This window comes from Schistocerca americana, chromosome 3 (assembly GCF_021461395.2).
Source record: "Schistocerca americana isolate TAMUIC-IGC-003095 chromosome 3, iqSchAmer2.1, whole genome shotgun sequence".
Classification (NCBI taxonomy): domain Eukaryota; kingdom Metazoa; phylum Arthropoda; class Insecta; order Orthoptera; family Acrididae; genus Schistocerca; species Schistocerca americana.
The window spans coordinates 876,782,498-876,797,493 of record NC_060121.1 but is presented as its reverse complement, the minus strand read 5'-3'; the positions used below and the strand labels follow the sequence as shown (position 1 = coordinate 876,797,493).

The 14,996-nt window shown below is 41.2% G+C and overlaps 1 protein-coding gene across 1 annotated transcript in view; it reads right to left on the bottom strand.

Moving 5' to 3' along the window:
- The window catches only part of LOC124606373 (late secretory pathway protein AVL9 homolog), a 91,372-nt gene extending 80,483 nt beyond the window's left edge, over nucleotides 1-10,889 (bottom strand). The window contains exon 1 of the mRNA XM_047138357.1: nucleotides 10,754-10,889. Within this exon, the coding sequence (XP_046994313.1) occupies nucleotides 10,754-10,843 (90 nt within the window). The 5' untranslated portion in view covers nucleotides 10,844-10,889. The remainder of the gene's footprint in view (nucleotides 1-10,753) is intronic.
- Between the last annotated feature and the right edge of the window lie 4,107 nt (nucleotides 10,890-14,996).

Below are 14,996 nucleotides of genomic sequence, written 5' to 3'. Positions count from 1 at the left end.
AATGAATTAGTTTCTATTTGTAAGCAGTTGTACATCAACCAGACTGCTGACAGTCTGCTTGAATCTGCAAGGAAAGGATGTGTTGGTAGGCTACTGAGAGAGATGTGCAAAAGGCACCTCAAGTACTATGTTCTTCCAAGGATACTTTCTCTATTACAGGAAGTACATGAACTCATCGGAGGGGGCGGTGGGGGGGGGGGGGGGGGGGTGTCACAGAGAACTCAGTGTATTGTATTAGCACCCATCATTCTAATCACCAAGTCTGAGATGCTCTCTTCCACTGACATTAAAACAGAGCAGTATGGCTCACTTCATCTGTTGGTAAGCCTGCCGTGTACTATGTCTGAAGGAAGCAAGCGCAAAAGGCCAGAAGGTCTGTTAAATCACCAGCAGTAAGGGATGGTAAATAGCTTGTGCACTCTGTGCATACACCCAGAGGTTTCATTCAGCATGCTGAAGAGGCTGTTCCAGCAGCCACTGAAGGAACAATGTGCAAACAAATGTGGACTGTGGTGCATGCTGTAGACTGTGGTGCCTTTCCTCTTGGCTCTGAGGCCATACTCAGATCATTCCAGTGATCGGTACAGAGGTTGAGTAGAGTAGCCTCAATCAAAGAGTTTCAACGAAGCTCACAATTTGGATCAATTGTAGATCATCCCTCCCAGAAACCACACTGATACGGGGACAAAACCCCTGCTATTTGCAAAAATGGCATAAATGTCGGACTACCAATGTTTCAAGCAGTTTGCAGAGCGTGTTGCTAAGGCTAATAAGTCAGTAGCTATCAATGGATTTTCCCCCCTTAGGACGATGATACTATCTCATCATGGTGAAGGGAAAACATCTTCCAGACAAACAAGGTTGAAGATCTCAAATAGATTGAGTTTTTGCCTAACATTCAAATGTTAAATAATCTGATCATCTGATTACGAATCTAATCAGGACCTGGGGCCATATCGTGCAATGATTCAGAGCATAAAGCAGTACCCAGTCAGTCAAAGGTTCATTGTACAATTCTGCGTGACAGGGATAAAGGATAAGGACACGTCTTCAACTCTTCTTTTATGCATTCGAAAGGTGGCCAGATAACAAAGGATGCTGATGCTGTCACAAAATGTGTTGCAAAGTCTTCAGCGAGAATCGACTATTGGTAGAAGAACCACCTTGAAGGAGGTGGCCCAGAACAGTTGCTGATCTTCAGTGACCCAGCAGACTAAGGGGCTCGGCCTACACATGGAACGAAGGGGCACATGTTCCTGAGAAAGTTAAATAGTGCTCCCAGCACTCCCTCTTACTGCATCAAATCTGATACCGAGCAATAGTGTGGAGCTCCCTAAGAGTGGCAAGTGTGGTCACTTGAGATTCAACACCATGCTTTGCTGATCCGGAATAGCTCTTGCAAAGACTGTGGCTCACCACAGCACTGCTTGCACTGGAAGGGGTCTGGTCTGTAGCAAGGGGAATAGCAGCTACAGTGGCACGGGTGATTTCATTGAAGATATCTCTCAAAATCTCATCGATGCAGGCCTGACTCAGATGTGGCCAAGGTGACAGCAGAGGAATATAACAGCCAGCTAGGGCTTCTAAGAACCTGACACGGGAATTGGTTCATCACAGCCATAAACATCATCGTGTGGCAACCATTGTGACGAAGCCATGAGACTGAGGGAACAAATCATCAGGTAAATAGCAGAAACGCACGAGCTGCACAGAAGTGGATGGGAGTACCGTCACTGAGGAGAGACAGATCAAAATCGGAGAAGATGGTTGATCCGAAGGCCGCTGCCAGATGACATGGTACTTCTCCACAGTGGGTGATGTGCACTGAAATTCTTAACTAGGAGAAAGGGAGGTAGAGCTTTCGAATTCAGGCAGCAACCTCAAGGTATGGAGAAAGTGCCATGCCTGCGGATAAATAAATGTTACAAATGATGGTCACTGGGCTCGTTTGCACTCAAACTGTTATTGCTTCCAATGTGGTGCAGATAGGAAATCCCTCACTGACGACATCTGTGCAAACCATTGCAGAGAGACCACCAGACGCTCTCTAGAAGTCAGTACAGTTCCAACAGAATGTAAGGTAACATCGAAGAGTCGATGAATGGTCATCAGTGAATTGTGTTTCTGGGAGATCAACACAGATCACAGAACAGGAGGAAATTAGTTGTTCTGGCAGTCGACAGCAATAACCATTGCAGTTTCAGTGAACTATCACATTAAGGGGGTCCTGATTAGGTGTAAAGCAGCCAAGAAAGGCCATGCCCCATGATCACCATCTATCACCAGGTGGGAGGGAGGGGAGGGGGGGGGGGAGGATGGAAGGACATCAAAAAACACCGGTTCAGAGTCTTATGGTGTGGAGGAGTATGGAGCCCCCGTGTTCAACTGAGTAGCCTTCTCCTGAAATTTCTTTTTTTTTTATCCTTTCGTTACTTTTGGCGGTCGAGAATCTTGTGAGGGCTTATCCGCTATGGGCAAAAGAACTGAAGAGGAGAGGGCAGTCCTGGGAACTACAGTCCGCAGCTTTCTCAGCCACTGGCTGATGTCGAGTCAATGTTCTGTAGATTTCAGGGGGAAAGGATTCCTGAAAGGGAGCCAAGTCACCGGTGGATGGCAGGGAGAATGCTGCTTCTCCAGACAGGTGCAGGAAGTTGAGGTTTCACAAATAATTATGGTATCCTCTTGGGTAAAATATTCCAGGGGTAAAAGTCTCCCATTTGGATCTCCAGCTAGAGACTACTCAAAGTATAGTGTTATCACAAAAAAAACCTGCTTCCAACAGGTTAGTGTGTGGAATTCTAGAGCTCTTACAAAGATAGGTTGGAGAACTCTGAAAGCAAATTAGTAAGGTGGTTGTTCGAAACAGCAGGAAATAGTGAAGTGCAGAAGCAGCAAGAACAGCATTCCCACGAGGTGAGTACAAGGTTATCAACACACAATCGACCAGGGATAATGCAAGAGTATGTCTATTAATGAACATGGCAATAAAAATGTAGGTGAGCTACTACCAATAGTGTAGTGAATGTGTTTTCATAGCCAAGATAGATACAAATATGAGAGAGAAGAAAGGGACAAAATATAAGAAATTATTGAATACACTAAAATAGAAAAAAATTAACTGTGATGACAACTGGAACTCAATAATGAGATAAGAAAAATAGATAACATGTACCAGAAGAAAGGAATGAAAGAGCAATCAACCTGGTTGGATTTTTCACAGAGTACAATTAACATTTCAATTAAAAATCACATGAGTAGATTGTACACACAAGGAGACTTGGAGGTGCTTCAAGGTTTCAAATAGATTATACAGTAGTAAGGTAGAGATTTAGATACCATATTCTAACCCACAAAACACCTTCACCTTCAGTAAACCACAATTAAGACTAGGGCTGAAGAAATTGCAAATAGATAGGAAATTAAGGAGATAAGATCAGCATAAGTTCAAATAATCTCAAGTTGTCTAAACTTTCAGAGAAAGCATGAGGCAACAACTGCTCATCAAATATTTTATTTAAAGGGTAGCCAAGTAATTATTATTCAAGATATATATTAGTGTCAGTGGCAATGAGGAACAGATGAAACAGTTAAAACTGAACACAGCTGCAGGGCTCGACAGAATTCCTATCAGATCCTACACTAAATTTGTGACCAAGTTGACCCCTATTTTGAACTATAATCTACCATAGTCCCCTAACAAAAAATTATGCCCAGAAGTTGGAAGAACGCACAAGTCACACCTACTAAATGAAGGATAGCAAAAGTGATCTACATACCTACCATCCAATATCCTTGACATTCATTTGCTGTAGAACCTTAGAACATATTCTGAGGTCAAACATAATGAGGTATAGTGAACAGAATGACCTCCTGCATGTCATCCAGCATGGATTCCAAAAACATCAATCACGTGAAACCCATCTCTCACTTTTCTCACACGTTGTACTGAAAGCAGTCTATGAAGTCAGTCACGTAGATTTAGTATTTCTCAGTTGTAAAAAGCATTTAACCTAGTATCACACGTACGCTTATTATCAAACATGCAGTTGTATGGAGTATCTAGCAAAATTTGTGACTGGATTGAGGATTTTATGGAAGAGAGGATGCAACTAGTTAGCTTGGGTAGAGAGTCATTGACAGATGTAGAAGTAACTTCTGGTGTGTCCAAGAGAAGTGTATTGGGACCCTTGCTGTTCATGTTGCACATATATGCAACCTTCCGCCACACAGCGTCAGGTGGCTTGTGGAGTATGGATGTAGATGTAGATATATGACCTTGCAGACAATATTATTAGTAACCTCAGACTATTTACAGATGATGCAGTTGTCTATAATGAAATACTGTCTGTATTCAGTCAGACCTTGATAAGATTTCAAAGTGGTGCAAATATTAGCAACTTGATTTAAATGTTCAGACATTTAAAACTGTGCACTTCACAAAGCAAAAAAGTCATATCCTCTTGCTATAACTTCAATGAGTCACAATTGGAATCAGTCAATCCATGCCTCGGCGTAATAATTTGTAGGGATATGAAATACATTGATCACATGTGCTTGGTGCTGAGTAAAGCAGACAGCAGACTTCAGTTTATTGTTAGAATACTAGGGAAATGCAATAAATCTACGGAAGAGACTGCATGCAAGAGACTCACGAGATCCATCCTAGAATACTGCTCAAGTGTGGGACCCATACCAGATAGTACTAACGGGGGATACTGAACAGCTACAAAGAAGGGTGGCACAAATACTGACAGTTTGGTTTGATGCTTGGAAGAGTGTCACAGAGATACTGAAGAAACTGAACTGGCAGACCCTTGAAGACAGATGCAAACTGCCCCATGAAAACCCACTTAGATAGTTTTTAGAGCCAACTCTGAGTTTTGAATCTAAAAATATGTCCCATAGGGATCATGAAGACATGACTGAACTAATTTTTGATCAGAAGGGTGAGATGGTGGAGAGGGATCATATAGAAGAAGTCTGGACTTGCTGCATAAAAGAGAGAGAGAGAGAGAGAGAGAGAGAGAGAGAGAGAGAGCTGAAGAAATTCTATAATATGAGAAAGTGCATCACAGTGCAAGATAGGTGGGTAAATAACAGCTCTACCATGCACACAGACTGAGAACTGATAGGTCCCAATGCAAAAATCACTATACAGGAGTGGCAGAGCACTAGAATAGATACTAGAAAGAAGATATTTCTCCACAAAGGAAACAGGAACCAGAAACCCATAAGCAGTTCCAGACACCTCGCTGTGGTACACGAACAACAAAGCTTCAGTGAGTACAACTGACTGAAGAAAGAGAGACAAGACAAAGAACAGACACAAATGAGTGAACAAGACTTGGGAAATTTCTGGATACATCTGATTCAACACTGGAAAGAAAACCCAATAATTAGGACATGGAATAGGGCATAAGGATCACTGTCAAACACTATATTTCCTATTTTGACCATGTTTTCATTCTCAGAACCATAAAGGAACTATGGCTCATCTGAAATGAAAGATAACCTAAGGTCAGTTCTGTGCTCAGACCTCTCTGGCATTCATATTTTGTCAGATGAACAATGGACCAGAATATGCAGAAACAGAGCAATATAATTACTTATTAATAGGCTGAACAAACATTTTTGGGATGAAGAGTTTCAGCATATGCAACTTGGATATAATTGTTGAAAGAATGCAACCGGAAGATAAAAGACAAAAATCCAGATGCAGTGAAGATTTGAATGACAGATTTTTGTAATTGGCTAAAAGAAGGAAAAAATATGTTCTTGGGTGCCAATCACGTCTAACAGAACTGTTAAGTCTGGTGGGATGTGATACAGTTAAGTCAGAAATAGTATAAAAATTAAAGAATAAAATGTATATCAAGCAAATTGAAAGAATGAAGAAGAGATGGATGACTGACTGATTGGTTAGTTGGTTGATTTGGGGGGAGGGGACCAAACAGTGAGGTCGTCAGTCAGATTGGATTAGGGAGTGATAGGGAAGTAAATCGGCCATGCCCTTTCAAAGGGCCATCCCGGAATTTGCCTTAGCCAATTTAGGGGAATCACGGAAAACCTAAATCAGGATGGTCAGACACTGGTTTGAACTGTTGTCCTCCAGAATGCAAGTCCAGTGTGCCAAATATTAGTAGCTTGCATCTTGAAAAATTCTACAGATAGGAAAAGATTAGGGATTAAACATGTCGTCAACACTGAGGTCATTAAGGATGGAGCATAAGCTTGGATTGTTTCAAGGACTGGGTTGGGAATATGTCCTTGCCCTTTCAAAGGAACCATCCTGTTATTTGCCTGGAGCAATGTGGGGGAATCATGGAAAAACAAATCAAATCTGGATGGTCAGACACAGATTTGAACCATCATCCTCCAGTATGCAAGTCCAGTGTGCTGATTACTGTGTCATCTTGCTCAGCCTCTACAATGAAGAACAGTGGAAAAAAAGCTACGGAATGGGTACACAACACAACACTAACATAGCCACTACAGCAATAGACAACAAACTGATACATTCCACTACATTAAACATTCCCTAAAAGATCAAGAAACCCAACAACTAACATGTACATATGGTGAAAAAAGACAAAGAGGGAGAAGAAATGTGAAATAAACTACAGTCAGCCCCCCAGATGTCGCCTGTTACACATCTCCACAACAGCAAGTTCCATATTTAGCTTTTCCTGTGTTTTTCTTGTAGTATATTTCTTAAATCTCATGTGTGACTTTCTATTTATCAGGTTAGATCTCTCATTTTGTAACTGTAAGTGTAAAATCATTAAGTTTGTAGCACAGTAGTTGCTTTTGAAGACAAGCGTCCATTCATTTCTAGTCAGCAGTTAGTCAGGCCCTCTGTTTTTGTTCGCTGACATCTTCAGAGCAGCAGTTTATGTATTTAGCTTTTCCTGTGTTTTACAAGTATCATATTTCTTAAATTTTGTGCACGTTTTTCTACTTAAGAGGTTTAATCTTCTGGTCTGGTGAGTGTCAATCCAGGCAGTCCATAGTGCAGTTTTCATTTCTTTTGAATAGCCAGCTACACAGCTCATTAAAGAACCAGCAAGCATTGGTGTGACACGTCAGGCGGATAGCAAGCCATATATCTAGTTTTCAGTCTGCTTTTATAGTTTACTCCTCCAGCTAATCTTGCTAAAAACGATAGGATGTGTGCCTGCTGTGTGCAGCCACAGGAGAAGATGGCTGCAGTTCATGAATAGCTGAATGCACTTTTAGCTACGGTCAGCCACATTCAGGTTGCTGCCTCAGGGTGTAGCAGTGGTGGAGAATCTGGCGTGTCACATGGGACACCTCAGGTGTCACTCATTTTGCCCATGGGCTCTGCTGCCGAAGCACCTCCTAGCATAACAACCAATGTGGTGGATCAGCCCTCACAGCATGGTGAGTGGTGGTGGTGGATGCTGGCCATCTGGGCTAATCTATTCACCCTTTGAGGTAGCAGGTGGCCATTCCTTCAGCACGGTCCAAGCAGGTATACATGGGCAGGGGTTTGCTGGCTATCAGGAGCTCCAACATTAGGTGTTAAGGAGCCCCTTAGAAAGATAGAATTCAGTGCTAGAAAGAATGACAATGTGCACACGCAATATGTCTGCAATGCGGCCTCACCAAGATGTGGAGGCTGCCTTGCCTGCAACTATCAAGCATGCATGGTGTAGTCATCTGCAAGTTGTGGCTCAAGTCAGCACCAAAGAGCAGAGCTCGTGATTTGCAGCATTGTTGCCAGAGGTGATCAACGTCCTTTGGTTTGGAGCCAAGACATGGTTCTCAACCAAAGGCTTCGTCAACTCCATGACAGTTTCGGCTGTAGATTTCTGGACTGGTGTTATTGCGTGGGGAATTGTGGGATTCCCCTTGATAGGTCAGTGGTACACTACACAAAGGAAGTGGCTGCTTGTGGAGCATACAGGGTGTGCTTTTTTTCCCCTGCGGCAGTTTGAAGTGCTCTGATGAACACTCGTCAGTCAATACGCAGACAGCAAAATCAGACTGCACTCAGAATACAGGCACTTCAATTGTCAAAATTTTATTAGTAACTTCTCGAAGTTTTTGTAACATGGTTCTCAAAAGTTCAAATTATTCTTGGGACTGAGAGCTGGCCGAAACCCAAAGTAGAATGCTCCGAGATATTTAGAGTCATGGAACATGTATCGGAAAGACAGATTAGACGTCATAGGAGGGAAAATGTTGCAGCTGACAAATATATTCTTTCTACTGACGCTGAAATTGAGGGAGAGACATTAAAGTTTCCTGGTCACGTCTAGATGAAAACAAGTTAATTGTTGGATGTTTTTACCAACCACCTGATTCTGCTGCAACAGTTCTCGAGTTATTTAATGAAAGTCCATGCTCAGTAGAGCACAAATACCCACATCATGGAACACTAGTTGGAGGCGACTAGCATTTTAGCATAAACTGGGACGTCTATGGATTCACTGCAGAGATACAGGCAGTCTTGCGAAGCATTTCAAACACATTTTCTGAAAACTGCCTTGAATAGCTAGTTTGACAGTCCACATGCAATGAAAATATCTTAGACCTTGCAGCCACAAACAGGCTGGATCTTAGCAATGGTGTCAGTATAGAAATGAGGATTAGTGACCATGATGTCATCGTAGCGACTATGGTTATGAACATTAAAGTGTTATGGAGATGCTTTTGGGAACTCCAATGGGAATCCCTAGAGGACATTCTTTTTGTCACCACTGAGAAAATTTAGAGAACTGGCATTTGCAGCTGGCTGCACAACAATTCTATTGCCACCAACATAAATTTTGCCCAAGGACCATGAGAAATCAGAGCTCATATGGAGGGTTGTCTTTTCCTTGCTTTATTTGCACGTGGAACAGGAAAGGAAAGACTGGCAGAGGTACAGGGTACCCTCCACGACACACCATACGATGGCAAACAAGTGTTAATAGTGCATGTAGCAATAAACATGAAATGAAGTTAATATCAATCAAATTAATCTAGTAGCAGCAGCTACGTAAAAAAGGTACACAGATAGAAGAGTAGAAGCTCGTAGAGGGTCGGGTGTAACACCAAAAATAGTGAACCTTTACTTATTACTTAAGTGAAACAAGTGAAGGGAGTGGTTACGTACAGTTCTAATTGTTATGCTCAAGAACTGAAGCAGGTTCCCAAGTTCTGTCATGAGAACCCCACACTGTGTCACAGATGACTGGCACGAGATCAAAGAGATTTCCCACCGAAAATGCCTATTTTCCCTACTATGGTCCAATATTTGTATTTATATTTGAAGATGTTAATTACAAGAGTATACCTACCCAAAATGTCCTATACTCCTATGAGCATCCTGATATTTTGATAGTGAAAATATACGGACAACACATTCTGCATCCACACCTCTCTCTCTCTCTCTCTCTCTCTCTCTCTCTCTCTCTCTCTCTCTCTCTCATGCTACATCCTTACATCCTATCTAGTTAAAAAGAAAAAAGAACAGGAGCTCAGTAGTGCAAAGGAGGAGGGGGGAGAAGGAGACAGGGCAGTTAAACATTTCAAAAGAGAAATAGCAGTGTGTTTGGTAAAAAAGGATCACAGCTGCTCCTCCTCTCACAAAACTCAGCTGCAGTTTTAATCTCCATTTCACACTAATCATTTAGGTAACATTAATGAACATAGTCATTTATTAATGAAATAATCTAGAAATAAGTCCTTAATTATAAGTGTGAGATTAGCACTAGCTATAATTATTTGCTAATATACTTTAGAGAAATTGCCTGCAGTGGCTGCTTCATCTGGTAACACATAATTTGACACTTTCCACATTCCTGGAGGCTTTGCTTTATTGTGGGATTTTTGGAACATTTCCTGTGACTGAATGAATTATGTCCTGGAGATCTATGGACAGGGATTGCCATGGTGATAGTTTCTGTGCCACAGAATGATTGTTTTTCGTCTAATGTGGTAGCAATATCAAGTGATTCACCTTAGCTGCGGTTGGTTTTTGTCAACAAAACTTTCTTTAAATAGTTAACAGCTGATTGATCACCACATACAAAAAAATTTTCATTAGCCTTCCTGCTGGCAGGATTCCTCACTCCCTGCATGTACCTCTTAGTTGCACACCACCACTACCTTGAGCGAGTGTTAACCTCCTCCTACAGCACGCAAATAATAATAATAATGGTTTAAGATTCTATCAACGAGTAAAACATCAGACACAAAGGACAAGGTTCAATAAAATAAGTATGGGGAACCAAATAGATCTTGCCATTCACCACAATATGTTAAAATACATTCATAAATGTTTGTCGTTCCCCATCAAAATTTTACCTCTTGTGCACAGATACAGAATAAAAAAAAGAAACGAGTGCAAGCTCTTGTCGCCAAAACCATGGATAAATGGAAGAACATACGCAGTAAGAGCGTATCGCGCGTGTTCAGTTTAAAAATGCTTGAAGAGCCAATCTGTTCTTTTTACAACTGTGTACGGTGGAAGCTATCCAGTTGTTGTGCATATAGCTAACGAAGCGAATTACGGAAGATTTCAGTGGTGATCCAGAACGGCAGCTGATTCACAGGTCGTAGAACTTGGCACTATGATCATCGAGGATTTAGTTGGCATTGTACATCACAACTGACTTTTTTAAATATTACCTGCCAACATATTCTATTTCAATAAACGCACAACACAAACAGTACGACAACGGCGCCAATGCTTGTTTTCGATTTCACCACTCATCGCATGACATTTAACACTTTGTAGCTGTACCTGGCATCCTTTCTTGTGATGAAATCCAACAACTATAACATGCAATATCGGTCCTGTAACTTCTTTCATAGTATTTGTCTCTGTTGCCATCTACACCACTTCGTCTGACATTTCATTCGAGTGTAGAAGCCACAATTGATTACACAACTGCCAACATTGAATGAAAAAAGCTAACGTAGGTTGGTATACGTGAGAGTGAATTGTGTTTTGAAGTTCCATATGCAACAAAAGTAACGCCATAAGAGTGGCGTCAACAAAATTACTTGTGGACTCATTCAGATTCCTGTACTCACTCGAATGCCAATAAAAGCTTCTTATTTTACTGATTACTTTTCTGGGAACATTACAGTCATTACAGGTCAGTTATAATTTAATTATACAGCTATTTTATACATATAGCTATACAATTACAAATGACAGTGTTTGATACGCCATATTTATATCTGCTCTTTGCAGATAATGTTCTATTAAACAGTTAATTTCAAGTGTTGGCTAGGGAATCCGCATTTTTGCAAGGTTTTTCAAGTTTATTTTGTCGAAGTGCATACTTAAAACATCACAAAATTGTGTGGTTCGTCTTCCGTATGTTCGTTACATATGGGAAAATCTATCACTCCAATACTATACAGGTCTGCAGGGGAACGTGTGTCTTTATTCATTGATATATACAACAGAATGAGTTCATCTCCTCTACATAACATCGACAAAAATTACTGGTCACACATACCCTTGGATGATCTTTCTTGCTCTGTGTGATAAAATCGATGATGAGGTCCCCACAGAGGACTCCCCACCTCCTTTGCAGTGAGAAACGCTGACAGGAGGAGGCCAACATAGGACCCAGCTGGCTGCGTGTTCTTCATGCACTTAAGCATAATCAGCAATGCTATGACTGGCTACAAGGCAGGACACGACTGTACTATTTCTCGGCAGAAGAAGCGATGCTATGGTGCTCCTCCCCCCACTCCCCGTCCCGTGTTTAATCCAGGTCGTACCGACTGATATTGACGAAGGGATTGGGGAGATCGTCGGATATGGCCATAGCAAGATTGCTGGTCTGTTATCATTCTCTTCTTGCATGTTGTCTTCTGTCTGAGCGCCTGTGCTGGATGTATCTCCAGGTGGGTTTGAGATGATGCATGGAGACAGTAGGCCTGATGTGGTGTTAATTTTGTGAACTGTGTCACGACTGACACCAATTTGTTTACACATCACACTTGCTGAGTGGGAACTAGGACTGTTGCTAGTTTTAAAAATGTCGTGAATCCGATATAGCAATACAGGGCGTTTCAAAAAGAAAGAGCAGATTTCAAACATTTATTTCTCAAAAACTACAAATGATAGAAACACAATTCCAACGGTCCTTCACTCAATATGAGTACCAAATGTTACACAACAAATATCAAAACTGTACCTCAATATGAGCACCATTTGTTACACGACAAATATCAAACCGGTATCTCATTTCTTGCCACACACGACGCAACTGGTCTTTAGTTACCGAATTCACGGCCGCAACAATTCGATGTCGTACCTCTTGAAGAGTAGCGGGCATAGGTGGGACATAAACACAGTCCTTTATGTACCCCCACAAATAAAAATCGCAGGGAGTAAGGTCTGGTGACCTGGGAGGCCACAGACGATGACATTGATCTTGTGCTCCTGCTCTTCCAATCCACCGTCCTGGAATGGTGTTATTTAGGTACCGTCGTACAGGTTCAGAGAAGTGTGGTGGGGCGCCATCTTGCATGAAGATGAAGTGATTTGAATCTTCCTGAAGTTGAGGAAATAGCCAGTTTTCTAACATGTCCAGGTAAATGGTTCCTGTGATAGTTTTCTCCATGAAAAAGAAAGGTCCATAAACTTTGTTTACCGAAATTGCACAAAAGACGTTAACCTTTGGTGAGTCTCTTTCATGTTGAATAACGTCCCTCGGAGTTTCACTCGCCCAAATTCGTACGTTATGCCGATTAACTTTACCAGAAATGTGAAACGTTGATTCATCTGAAAAAATTAATCGTTCGGCAAAATTGTCCTCTTCCATGTCCTGTAGAATTGCAGTTGAAAATTCGAACCTTTTGTTGTGGTCGTCAGGACGCAATGCTTGCAATAACTGCAGTTTGTACGGCTTCATGTGCAGACGCTTACTCAGAACGCGCCATACCGTTGTTTTAGACATGTTTAGTTCGTGACTTGCCCGTGTCGTGGATTTTCTAGGGCTCCTTTCGTAAGCTGCACGGACACGCTCGACATTTTCATCCGATGTGCGTGGACGACCCGTGCTTTTTCGCTTGCAGATGCAACCATCTTCTACGAATCTGTGATGCCACTCATAAATTTGCTTATGACGAGGCGGCTGTTTGTTGAATTGACGGCGGAATGCACGTTGCACACCAACAATGGACTCTAACTTTGCAAATTGCAGCACACAAAATGATCGTTCCTGTGGTGTCGTCGCCATTTTCCTACAAACAAACGCCAGCGCCACTGCGGATTTGCATGGAACTTCTGCGCGGACCATTGAAAAACTTTGAACCTTTCTCTGACAAGAAACGTTTGAATTGTGTTTCTATCATTTGTAGTTTTTGAGAAATAAATGTTTGAAATCTGCTCTTTCTTTTTGAAACGCCCTGTATTTAAAATATATCATTACCAGCTCTCAATATATCGAACAAAAGTATCTACAGTACATGTATCGACTTATCTGCCTATAAAAATATCGGCTGCGCGCAGTAGATATACTGCTGGTTTTATAGCAGTATATTTAAGTATTGATTTATTATTATATATTCTGTAAATCAAAAAGCTAGCAGCCTGCCTATCTCCCTAAGAGCAAGAATTGAAAGGAAAATGACGCACCTCTATACTTTGCGATAACCGTTTTGTTAACAATGGTAACTGCATGTAAGTGGCAGAATGGTGTCCGATGGGTCTGTCGTTCGGTTTCGTCACACATCGAATTTGTCCGGAACACTTCACGTCGACTTTCTTGTTTTTAAACTTCTACCAACTCCAGTGACCTAGCAGTTGTAATGTCTAAATTCCGAGGTGAAGCTAAACTTTGCAATTTCTGTTGGTAGCTCCAAGTACCATTTACATCAGCATTTCCCCTCACATGCCTCAGCACACTGTAAAGATCTATCTTGTCATTTAGATTTTTGTTCATCACTTACAGGAATTGTTTTTGAAGAATGCTGATGTGAAGAAACAGCACACTAGTTTCGTTAAAAACTAGTGCAATCGGACTTCTTCTTTCGTGCCACAGCCACTTGCTTCATACAGTCAAAGAAAAAAATTGGACATTATGAAAGCTCAAAAAGTAGGAAGACTCCTTCACATACTGAAAGTAAAATTAAGTCCTACTGCATTTTCAAAAGGAGAACTTCAAATATTAACCGAAGATTGTGAGAAAATTATAGGATAAAATAAAAATATCGGCACTCAATATTGTCCTTTTGATATCGATATATTGAGGGTACGAATCTCACCGATGTATCGATATGTTTGTTGAAAAATATCGATATATCGACATTTTATCAACAGCCCTGATGGGAACAGAAGGGGCACATATAATGGCTACATACACACTGTCATAAAAGTTCACTGCACTACGGGTATTAAAGTATTAAAGTGACTTCAGAAAGAAAAAGAAAACTGTATGAGTAATGCATCACTAAGTCAAGGTATTTTCCCAGACAGGTTAAAATATGTCATTGTCAGGCCTCTCTACAAAAAGGAGGACACCAAAAATGTCAATAATTATCGGCCAGTATCCTTGCTTACAACATTTTCAAAAATCTTAGAGAAAGTACTCAAGAGTGGTTAGACATCTCAACGCTAATGGGATACTTAGGAAATCACAGTTCGGATTTCAAAACTGCTGTTCCATTGAGACAGCAATATACAATTTCACTGTCCAGATAATAGAGTGTTTAAATAGTAAAATGTCATCAACAGCAATTTTCTGTGTCTTGTCCAAAGCATTTTATTATGTGAACCATGACATTATGTTACAGAAATTACAATTCTATGGTATAAGTGGAATAGCATATGATCTGTTTAAGTTATACCTGCAGAACAGGAAACAAAAAGTTTCTTTATGTGGGTCAAGTGACTTAAATAAGTCTGCCTCTTCATCTAACTGGGGTGAAATTACATTATGTATTCCACAGGGTGGGTCCCCTTCTGTCCTTGACAAAGGTGAACAACCTCCCTTCTTATCTGAACTGACACTGTTTGCTGA